This window comes from Microtus oregoni, unplaced genomic scaffold, assembly GCF_018167655.1.
Source record: "Microtus oregoni isolate MIOR12 unplaced genomic scaffold, Mior012 000035F_ref0000213, whole genome shotgun sequence".
Taxonomy (NCBI): Eukaryota; Metazoa; Chordata; class Mammalia; order Rodentia; family Cricetidae; genus Microtus; species Microtus oregoni.
The window spans coordinates 5,959,537-5,971,790 of record NW_024543094.1 but is presented as its reverse complement, the minus strand read 5'-3'; the positions used below and the strand labels follow the sequence as shown (position 1 = coordinate 5,971,790).

At 42.6% G+C, this 12,254-nt stretch overlaps 1 protein-coding gene across 8 annotated transcripts in view; it reads right to left on the bottom strand.

The window, feature by feature from the left end:
- Ryr2 (ryanodine receptor 2) overlaps positions 1-12,254 on the bottom strand; it is a 570,252-nt gene that overhangs the window by 366,204 nt on the left and 191,794 nt on the right. For all 8 annotated transcript variants that reach the window (XM_041630688.1, XM_041630687.1, XM_041630690.1 and 5 more), the window contains exon 3: positions 3,294-3,398. In XM_041630688.1, coding sequence (XP_041486622.1) covers positions 3,294-3,398 — 105 coding nt within the window. The remainder of the gene's footprint in view (positions 1-3,293; positions 3,399-12,254) is intronic.

The following is a 12,254-nucleotide window of genomic DNA, read 5'->3' as shown; positions in this document are numbered from 1 at the left end:
AATACATCCCTATCTGAAAACAGGCAGTATAGGCGAGCTTGGCTGATCTTTCAGGACTAAGCTAACAGTTACTTTTGTTAGTGTCTAATTTTAATTTTTGTTGAGAACTTCATGCATGAATACTAAATCTGTCTCACTCCCTCATCTCCTATGATGTCCCCCTCCCTCCCAACTCATGACCTCTTCTTCAATTCTTACTGTTACATGCATATGTATATACAACCTACTTAATCCATTTATCATTATTGGTAATGTATCCAGGGATGATCACTTGGTGTCATTTATCATTATTGGTAATGTATCCAGGGATGATCACTTGGTGTTAGACAACCCATGTGGGAGTCCCCAGAGAAAATCAATTATTCCATTATCAACAGCCCCATTGATCACCTGGAATTCTTCACCTAGTGGTGGGACCTTACTGACTGTCCCCTGCCCAGCTGGTCATGTCAACTGGTGCTGTCATCGTGTTGGTTTTATTAAACCATATGGTTAAGATTTCATGGGTGTGATTTCCCTGGCCCGTCTTAGAGACACGATCCAGCAGCAGATATCCAGCCCTTCTGTATATCCCCTACATCTAAGGTCTAGGGCAAACATATAGTACCTTTAGTAGTCTAAACAGCAGTCAAGGCTAGCAGCCTCCCAGAAGCTACTAAACCAAAATACAGAAATGAAAGGCAAAGAAATGTTCTTTTTTCAAACACTTGCTAAGTAGGACACACAGGTTGTTTATTGTACTCACAGCATTAAGCTAAAGAGCAGCCTTCCCTACAAACAATCAGTCCTTTAGAAAGACCCTTCAGTAAGTCTCTTGAAAACATGCTTTCCACTACCCTGCATCGTTTTTCTCTTGGCAGGTGGGCCCGTGGAAGTGGAACAGTTAGATTCAATTATGTATTTAAAAATAAAACCATATAAAGAGAAGGGTACGCCAAATATTTTTGGTACATTTACTAAGATACTAAAACTAACAGCAAGAGCAAAAGTTAAACGAAATGTTAAACTTTTTGAAACTAGAATAGCAAGTATAGTGCTGTCACTGATTGTGTTTTAACAATTGTGTGTATCATTAGTAAACTGCTTAACTCTGTGTGGCAGACCTACTTGGGATATCAGCGCAGGAAGAGGATGTGGGATTACTCAAGATTCTAGAAAGGAAAATCAAAGGAAAGGTAGGCAGGAATAATGAGTTCTGGGACAGCCAGGTGAATTATCCCTGTATGAGAATTAAGGGTATAAATAGCTACCTCTCTGTGTGGAGACAGGATATCACATTGTAGTCCAAGCTTTCTTGAAATTCACTATGTAGCTGCAGGCTAGGCTCAGACTCATGGCAATCCTTCTGTCTCAGTCTCCTGAATGCTAGGGTTATATGTGTGAGTTACCATACCTGGCTTAAAAGCCACTTTGAAGAAGGTGCTACCTCTTATATATCCAACCTCATTTGGTAATTATTCAAACTTGGTGATGAAGACCTCCATTCCCTCTGAAAAGAGGACAGAGCTAAGACGTGGCAGTGACGGCACTCTCAAGCCTCTCCTCTGAGTACTGTACTAGAGAAACACCCACAACTAGCCCCGAGGAAGAACCAACCCATACTTGTGGGTGCAGAGGCAGACAAAAACTAAGATCCACAGTAAATTTAGGTTTGACAGTAGGAGGAGAAGGAAAGACATGTGTGTATGCAGAAGTCCGGAGGGGGGGAACTGGAGCAAAGATGCAGAGGACACAGTGCAGCAGGTGCATCCTCCTGCGGCCGCACTGGGGTCTCTGTCCTCAGCATCTTCAGGCATCTGCTCTTGGTCCTTTACTGTCACGATGCTCTGAAGAACAAACATTAAATGAAATTCAACGAAATGCTACATGGAGCTCAGATCTCTACCTCCATTTTCATCGCACTTTGGATGAGATAATTCAGAATGCTTTAGGTTTAGAGAGGTATTATGTGACAGAAAAAGATGATAGGCAAGTCTGCTGAGTCCAAGAGACTCGGCTCCTACACGGCCAGCAGCACACGCCAGTAGCACAGCCTAACCCTGAGCTGAGGATATATACACCCCAATGGGCAACACAGCTGTTAAAGGGGAAAACAGCTATCTCTCTGTTGTGAACAGCTGCCATCCAAGAGGGCTTCCTAACCTAGACCTCCCTAAGGTTCAGAGCATCCCAACGTGCACGTTCTACAGGCTGGAGTGTCTCAACCTCCCTAATGCTGGGAACTTTTATATTGGTACTAACCCTCAACCATAAAATTATTGCTACTTTATAATAATTTTACTATTGTTGTGAATCATAACGTAAATATTTGTGTTTTCCTATGGTCTTAGGTGACTCCATGAAAGAGTCCTTTCAACCCTTGCCAAGGGGTCGTTGACCCACAGGTTGAGAATCACTGCTATAAACGCTTCCTCCCATGCTCCCATCCTAGTTAATGTACATGGCAACCCTGTAGGGTTTTGTAAGATATGGATCCAACTTCTCTGTGGTAGAAATGTTCTAGTGACAATATCTTTTAATTTCTTTATTTATCCAAACTAAAAAAAAAAGAGTCTTTGCAATAACAACAAATAGTGAGTAATGGCAAAAGAAAGTCCAGTTGAGTTGCTGGAAAGAAATAGTTTATTAGACTCTGAAGCACTATGGTAACTGGGAGGGCATTGGGTGGCCATTCATCCTATTGACTATCTATAAACTTTAATGAACTGATTAAGAGCAGGTAATATCCCCCCCCCAAAAAAAAAACAGCAACCCTTTGTCTCCTGGAAAAATAATTAAAACAACCCAATAGACTTTCAAAGAAAAATATCTCTATTAGGAGACAGAATAGGAATTTTAATTTTCAGAAGATAGTCTGCTGTTTGCAAAATTATAATCTGCTGAAACTGTACTGCTGTAATTTTGCTACTTAAAATACAGAATGGTGCCATGAAATTGTATGTGTCACAAAGATGCTGAGGACATGTCACATGGAGAGGACATTTGAAGATAATACCGAGATCAATGGCAAACAAAGCTAGCAGTCCAACGGTGACATGGGAACATGTAAGGAGACACACAAACACCTGCAAAACACACATAAGCATGAAGTGAATTGAGGTTGAATTATTTCTATATATGGTTTTAAGACATTCTAGGCTCGCTAGATAAAAGTGGGAAATCAAACATAAAGCTGCCACATGTAGAAGCCACTGGCTTAGGAAAAAATATTTCGCAACACCCAAGCAGGCAAACATTCACACACACTGCTACATTCAGTAAAAGAGCAGAAGTCTACAGAAGTGAGTACTTACCCCTTCTGACTTCTCCATTGTGTTGGCCAGCATCTCCTGCAGGGCACGCACTGACAGGGACTGCTCCAGCACAAAGGTGCAGATGGACAGGTCCGGGGGGACATTCTACGTGGAGAGAGGAAGAGCCATCAGGGTGACTTCCTCTTCAAGCATGCAGCTCCGTTTCCCTTGCCACCTGCCACCTCTCACCACCGTCTTCCCATGTAGGGTGCACTGAGCTTTTGGTGCATGGTTAATACTGTCTTATGAGTCTGTGAATGCATGCAGGTATATGCTTGTGTGTGTGCTGGTGCAGCAGTGTGCATGTGCAGGTGTGTGCAGAGCTCATGGGTCAATCGAGTACTAGTCATCAGATGCTGTCTACTTTTTAAAAATTAATTTGAAACAAAATCACTCTATTCTGATCAACTCACATATAACAACACGGTGCAGCTGATCTAAGTCACCTAAGCCGGTCCCAAACCCCTTATGCCCAGTGAACTCCCATACTGCTCAAGTGGCCGTTAAGAAGCCATGGTTCCACTCAGGGTTCACACTTTCACTATCCAGTTTTTATTTTTTTACCCTTTTAGTGGTTCTTGTTATTTAATACAGAAAGTTGAATTCACTTATCCACCATGTAAAAAGAAAAATGTTTGATGAAGTTAAAAGTTTAAAAAAAAAAAAAAGTCAGCTTTCAACCCTTCCAAGACTTGGTTACTATTTTCACTTTACGTTTTTATTTTATGGCTTGCTCACACTTATGTGTATGCATCATGTGTGTGCCTAGTGTCCTCAGAGGTCAGAAAAGGACATTTGATCCCCTGGAACTGGAGTTAAGGATGGTTGTGAGCTGCCACATGGGCGCTGGGAACCAAGTCCAAGTCCTCTGCAAGAACAGCAAGTGTTCTTAACTGCTGAGCTGTCTCTCCAGTCCCCACCCCCACACACCTTTTCTTTATTGAGACAGGGTCTCTCTTTGGCCTGCAGCTCTCCAAGTAGTCTAAGCTGGCTGAATGTCAGCCCCACAGACGCTCCTGTCTCTGCCTTCCCAGTCCTGGAATGACCAGTGTGCATGACCATTCCGGCTCATTTTAACACAGGTTCAAGGGCATAGAACTCAGGTCCTCTGCAGAGCAAACACTTCAGCAGATGAAAGACACCTCCCCAGCCCCCACTTCAGCAGATGACAACCACCTCCCTACCGCCCCCCATCTAACACACTTTGAGCTGACTGAGAATGATATCTGTCCCTCACAGAGCATCTACTCAGATACATGACACTTGGTGTCTATCCAGCGCGTGTCACATGGCCAGGGTCTCTACAACAGTGACTTTGACAAGACAAAAGAGAAGCTAAGCTGCTTTTCCAAAGCCACAGAATTACAAAATGTTTAAAGCTGGCTTTAGAATCTGGGTTTCTCCAGGTCTCAAAGATTCATTTCTAGACTACCAAGTAGGCTGACGATTTCAAAAATATTGAAAAGACAGAGAAATAACACTTGCTTCAAATTAATACTGGAGTTAAGCAAACACAAAAATGAATCAATATAAAACATTCATTGACACAGTCTTTTTCTTCTGTATAAGATAAACATTTATATTCCTGTAGTTGGATTCCTTTTTTTTTTTTTTTTTGCCTCCAACTTGGGACATGGTTATTTAGCTCCTGTCTGCACAAAAGCATGTGCTGTATTTCCCATTTTATTTTTACTTACATGTATGTAACTTCATCTGTTTCCAGAAAGCTAAACAAATGCATAGAGGGATGGAGAGAGCTTTAACGTGGGCAGTGAGTTCGCCTCATTTTGGTTTTCTGTTAGGAATCCTGGGTTCCCGTCAAGAAGGCAAAGCAGTTCATTTAACTTTTATACCTCCTTTCAGGGTGCTTCAAGCGACCTTCAGGGCAACATGGAAGAAACTCAAAAATGTGTTTTAAAAATGGATTCTGTTTTCAATCTTGATAGCTTGACAGGAAAGAGAAAAGAAGGGACTCGGATTTCAGTTCTGATCGGTAGCCAGCCAGAAGCCATATGGGACAATGCTTGGGCTTCCTATCTATGGACTGAAGAGCACTCCTCCTCCAAAGAATCCCCGAGACTCAAGTCTTTTAAACTCTGTCTTCTAAGCTGAAAAGAAATGCCAATAAAATATAATTTTATCGCTCCAATTTAAGAAAAGCCCACATTCACATAAAAGCTCAGCATCTCAGAGGTGCAAATTAAGAGAGAAGCTGCTGGCTAGCTAAGACATGGGAAGATACCCAGAGCACACTTTAAGATGGAGCAGATGGCCTGTGGCTGAGGCAGGCTCGTCACGGCTCGGCCACCCATCTGCTGAGCAGCTTCTGGCAAAGTACCACGACCACTGACGGGCAGCCCCTCCCTGCATCAGATGGATGTCAAAGCTGTACCATAGCGATGGTGCTGCTGATGTACCGACTGGACACACGGACCCTGCAAGGTTTCACGCACCAGCTGGCAAAAACCATTGTTCTGATGCTTCTGTCTTCTCTCGGTGACAGTATAACGCGGGTCTTGTGACCAGTGACCTTTCCTACACACTGTGGGAGGGAAACATGAGCCAGAATACACAAAAATCCCAGTACCCGTTTTCTCTTCAAAACCTCGGTCATAATACCCTACCATGGTGCCAGCCTGGAAATACTACTTCAAGGATTTTGCTTTTTACTTTTCCATGGATATTCATTCTTCCAAGTCTTTCTTAAGTTTATTTTTAAATTGTGAGGGTAGGTGTATATGTTAATGTGTGTGCATGTGTGTGTGTGTGTGTGTAGATACATGGAACCAGAGGCTGATATCCATTGAATTTCTTTCTCCATCACTTTTCATGTTATTTTTTTGAGACAGGATCTCTCCTTAAACCTGGAGCTCACAGATTACTAGACTGATGGCCACTGAGATTTGATGATCCTCTGTCTCAGACCCTCACACAGGGATTATACACACATGTCACAGTACCTGGTTTTTAACACGGAAACTGGGCATCTGAACTCAAGCATTCACACCTGCACAGCAAATACTAAGGCCACCGAGCCACTTCCCCAGAACCCTTTTGTTCCATTCTTTCCCACCTCCATCCCTCTCTGCCCCAGAAGTTAATATGATCACCTTGGCAAAGCAAACATTGTTCCTGTGTCAATGGATTCTGCATGTCACCTCTTTGAAAGACAAGGGTAAATGTTTGCTAATTAATGAAGCTGGTAAATCTGGGTATCCCCAGGCATTGAGATTGTTCAGAAAAGCAGGAGGCATTGAAGTTGGCATTCTGGACCACAATAGGGTCCAGGTAGGAGAGAGGCATTAGCAGGTTCAAATGAGGGATGATTAGCAGGACATTAGTACCTCAAAGGCCACAGCTGTGCCAATTTAGCTCTTAATTATGAAAATCCCTGGTGAATTAGTCGAGGTTCAAAGGGTTCCCACTCCTCGATATCCATCTTTTGCAACACAACAACCAAGGAATTCATGGTGCTGCAAAACCTTATTTGAATCCATAGTGCAGTATCTTTCAAATCTAAGAGTACATGGGAAGAGCACGCTACTTTCTAAAACTATTTCCTTTAAATAGCAAAGACCAACTGTGCCCATGCAAAACTGGAAGTATGCTGGAGTAAGTTTCTCAAAGTCCTTCCCACTGGCCTCTCTCTAATATCAACACAGTGATACTCTATCATGTCAACTCTCTTCACCAGCATCTTGAGTGGGAGTCACTGCTGACTAGCATCCATGAACTTGTGAAGGGCAACACGCACACAAAACCAGAGAAGCTCCTGCTCCTGCTCCTGCTCCTGCTCCTGCTCCTGCTCCTGCTCCTGCTCCTGCTCCTGCTCCTGCTACAAAGGAGCCTTAAGGTAATGCCCAAGGGATAAGGATGTGGCTCAGTTAGGAAAGTCCTTGCCTAGCATGCACAAAGTCCTGGGTTCAACAAGAAGCAAAAACCAAGTGTGGGTCATACAATCCTATAATCTCAGCACTGGGGTAATAGAGGCAGAAGATTGGAAATTCATGGTCACCCTCAGCTACTTAATGAGTTCAAGGTCAGCCTGGGCTACACGAAATGAGACCCTGTCCTATAAAACAAAGAAAAGTAATCCATCGGGTCTCTTAAAATTACAAAGTATCATGGGAATACCCAGGCATCCCATGAAGCCCCTTGCTTCTAACACTGGCAAGGTCAATTCACTGCAAGCAAGTTGATTTCTCCCCTATTAAATGTGAAGCAGTGCTGATTTTGTACTTATGTGTATACCTGTGTTAGCATATGTTATGAGTTGCCCTTAGAAGCCAGAGGCAGCACCAGATCCCCTGGAGCTGGAGTTATGGGCAGTGGTAGCCCACTCCACCTGCATACTGGAAACCAAACTCATGTCTTCTACAATAGTAGTATGTTCTATTAACCACTAAGCCATCTCTCACCCCCACACTATTGTTTATAATCTCAAATAGGAGGGCTATATACCAACCATTCAAACTCTAGAGATGATTCACAAGTTTACTGCATTTAAAATCCGTAATTTCCAGTCATTTACATGAATGTTAGAATATGCATTTGAGAAGGGACTCAAGATGAAAAACTCTATTACTAAAAAGTTTTAGGGCTGGTTAAATGGCTCAGCAGGTACAGGTTCTTCCCACCAAGCTCAACCATCTGAGTTCTATCAATCTGACCCACACTGTAGAAGGAGAGAAATGATCACCAAAGCTGCTCTCTAACTCCCATGCCCTTGCCATGGGTCGCACACATGTGCATAAAAATAAATGGATAAAAATTAAAAGTTTAAAGTTGTCATTATAGAACTGAAATCTCAGAATTTAGAATAGTTTGAGTAAAGACATAAAGACACGAGTACATAAGTGGAAAGGACACAATAGTGAATGAAAATGTTGGCTCCATGGCTGTTGTCCAAACAGCTTAATCGGCTACAAGGTCATTTCCCACACTGCTCCAAGGCTAGGTTGTTAATGACCACATATGTAGCAAGCATCTGGCCTTGTCATAGTAATACAGACTTAAGAAAGGGAAATATCACACAGGGCACAGGTGTTGAACATTAGGATCAGAGAGAGACCTCAGCTCTGCCTGCTAAACATCAGAACAACCCATGAATCATGAACAAGCTTGATGGTAACTCCTGAGAAAATCGTGGACTTGTAATGAGATCCCATGGGACTTTCGTGAAAAGGAGACACAGACAGAACCATTTATAGGGACACTACCTCAACTTGGGATCTGAAACCAGTGCCATTTTAGAAGCTCATGACCTGGGATCAGCCCTCTGAGAAAGAACAAACAGGAATAAGAGGGTCAGCTGGTTCGTCATGCTGTAGAGTTATCTGGATACCCAAGAGAGTCACCGTTGCTGTAGAAGGGGCAATGATTTCTGGGTGAGGAACCTTCATGGGAGAGGTACAGATGGAATTACAATGCAAACAAGGTCGAGCAGACAGGGCAGCTTAGAGACTCCACCTGTTATGTGGAATTAAACTTGGAACTATGCCTGAACATGTGATTTTCTTTGACTAAATTTGAGAGATCTGGACAACTCACAGTTAAGTCTCATAGTCTAGAAACCTGAAGTTGAATCTAACAAACTGAAGTACAGTTTGGTTAAGCAAACATTTCACGTTATCTAACAAATCATTTGTCTCAGAATGGGTCAGTGGATGACATAAAGAAACCAACAGTAGCTTGGGATTTAAGAGCACTTGTTCTCACTTCTTCCTATGGCTGAGGGAGAAGGCTAGTGTATCCACTGTCTAAGATAGAAAACTGAATAAAAATGACAATAAACAGATAAAATAAATACCCAACACTTTCGGAGCCATGTGAATCTACTTAAGGGTGTGAGAATGTCCATGGCTTAGGTAGATGCTGATCTTTGGGTGAGACACCTGTGTTGTTCCTTCCTGGCTTTGGCCACCCCTGCCTTTGCCTCCCCACCCCATAACACCGCTCGCTCAGTAGATAAGTAGGTCTATCAAGAGCATGGCACCAGCTAGGCTGTGAGGACCAGCAACTCTGACACCTGGTCCCAGGAACGGCCACAGTAGGCATGTTGGGAAGATGAGAAGTGTAGGGAGGCCCTGTGACTCCCGGGCCTGACTCCATCAATCCTCACTGAAATCACACGAGACACACAGACGGCCTGCAGACTCAAAGGCAACCAGCAGCTATTACATTCCTACACAGGAGGTCCACTCACAGGGCATGGATTCCTTCCTGCTTAAGATGGCACACGATCTCTGCACCAGTGGCGCTGGACTCTAAGCAATGCTCAAACAAGGACTCACCTAGGAAATTCTTCTTAAAATTAAAAGAACCTTTCTAATTTTGACCAAGGACAATGTCCACAATTTAAAAATTTATTCCAAGAAACACTGAAAACTGCAAATAAAAATATAGCAAGAGCAACCATCAATATCAAAGTACTTAGAATTGCTATATTTTCTAAAATGTACAGTTCTAACTCAAAAACGTGGCACAGACAAGAAGAATGCAAAGTATAATCTATACTGTAGTGATAAAAATGCTCAGAAAAACTAATATCTGATTAGACTTAGTGAGGAAGTACTTGAAAACAACTCTTACTAATACAGATTAACAATGGAAGACGAGGCTGGTGTATACTTCAGTGGGAAAACTCCTGCCTCACACTGTTGGTTCAGGCCCCTGTACCAAATTAGAAAATAAAGCTGGCGAAGAGTAGCTTGGGTATGACATCATTAATAAATAAACATAAGCATATATACATGTAACCATGTGTAACATGACCTTTCACTCAGCATTATAGCCCGTTATTTCATCCTCCATACAGAGAAAGGTGTGGAGAGGAGGAGTGGGGGGAAGATCAGAGAGAGGGTAGGAAGGGAGTGGAGACAGGAAGACAGAGAAAGGGAAGGGTCAGTAAATCACACAAGCTTGTTTAAAAATTAAAGTATGATACACGTACCAGCCATATAGAAACAGTGACAAGGGCTGGGGAGATGACTCAGCAGTTAGGAATGATTGCTGCTCTAGTAGAGGACCTGAGTTTGTTTTCCAACATCCAGCTCAGGCAGCCCAGAGCTACCTATAATTCCAGTTCCAGGGAATTCAACACCCTCTTCTGGACTTTGCAGGCACTGAATGCACACACATGCACACATGAGCACACACATAATATAAAAGCAAAATTTTAAAAGTAAAAGTAATAACAGCAAATGTTAGTAAAAATATCAATATTTACATTAAATATGCATATTCTAAAAACTCTAGCCAGAATGAAGAGGACTTTTTATCAAACAGGAGTTTTTTAAAAAAAAAAAAAACATGTTCTAACTCTGCATCCCCTATAAGACACATCCCACAGACTAAAAGTCACAAAGAGATGTGTATAAAAATATATTTATAAAATGTACATGAAAATCAACTCTGAGAAGGCTGAAAAAGCTGCATCAGTATTATTCAGAGACAAATGGGTTCTAAGATAAGAAATTAAGTCATGAAAATTATACAATTAAATGAAGAAAGAAAAGAAGAAAAGAGGGATGGGAAGGGATAAAGACAGGTATACCAGAAAGAAAATGAAACTGATTCTCCACATCATCATGCATACATAGTTGGAGGCACAGGTAACACACATACACAAACCTAATACTCCTAACAAAGAAGATCAACATCAACACACACACATGTGCAGATCTGTGTGCACCTCATGGTGCATGTGCCTTCAGAGGCCAGAAAAGGGCTCCAGATGCCCCACAGCTAGAGTTATGGGCATCTGTGAGTTGTCCAACACGGCTGTCAAGAAGTGAACTCTGGTCCTCTAGAAGAGCAACAAGCACTCTTAACCACTGAGCCATCTCTCCAGAACCACAAAATTCAAGTTTTATACTACTAATACAATACGAGATGGAACTGGGAACAAAACATCATTCAAAACAGCATTATTAGCTCAGTTAGGGCACCTAGGTGACTAACACAGACCATGTGCCTTTGGAGGATCTAACCATTAACAAGATTCTTTTGAGATAAGCTGGTGGGCTCTTTCTTTCACAATGCTTGACAGCAAACAGCAAAAAGCTGTTTGACTTGATCCACTCAGTAACGGCAGGTTTTCATTATAGACAAGATGTAGCAATACATGAAAACCCATCATTCCACTTCTATCGAATTTAACATATCAGACAATGAGAAGAGGTGCTGGACACAGGGTCTGGACAAAACCACAAGAACGCTCTAAATTTAGAACATGTCTACTGCTATGACTTGGGCTGAGTTTAAATACAGCACCTCACCAACACATCAAAGATTCATGTGCCGAAACTCGGAGGCACAGTATTGAAAGGAAAGGAAAGGAGAGTTGACAAGCAGGAGGTCAGGGAATAATATAAAAACTAGGCACTGATCCAGAATTTGACACCTAAAATGCTGAGATGGGGCCACTATTGACTGGACTGAGGATCAGAGGAGGAATAATGTAGAGGACACCCTAAGCCTCGGAATAAGCAAGTCTCCGTGGGATGATATCAGACACAATGGAACAATGCCTGTCTGGTCCAGGAGGAAATGTGACTGCCTCCCATGCTGAGATGCCAGGAAGCTAGGTGATGCTAACTGAAGGGTAGGTAGAGACCAGAGTGTCCCTGGAACTTACTGTGCAGCAGCTAGGTCAACTACATTGGTGAGCTGCGGGAACAGTGGGGAAATCCTAAAGCAAAGAGTAACTGGGGAAGACAACTGACCTCAGCCTCTGGGCTCCACACACGCATATACACCCATACATGTGCATGTGCACACAGACCTACACACACGGAAGAAGAAGCAAGAAGATGCAGTAGGCAGGTAGACAACCACAGGAAAAGAGGAGGCACACCATGTTCAAAGGAGCAAATTCGATAGTGAGGTCAAATGGGGTGAAGAAGGCAGAGACTGGGAGTCGGATGACAAGGGTATCACCAGGCATAATTAGAAAAAAAT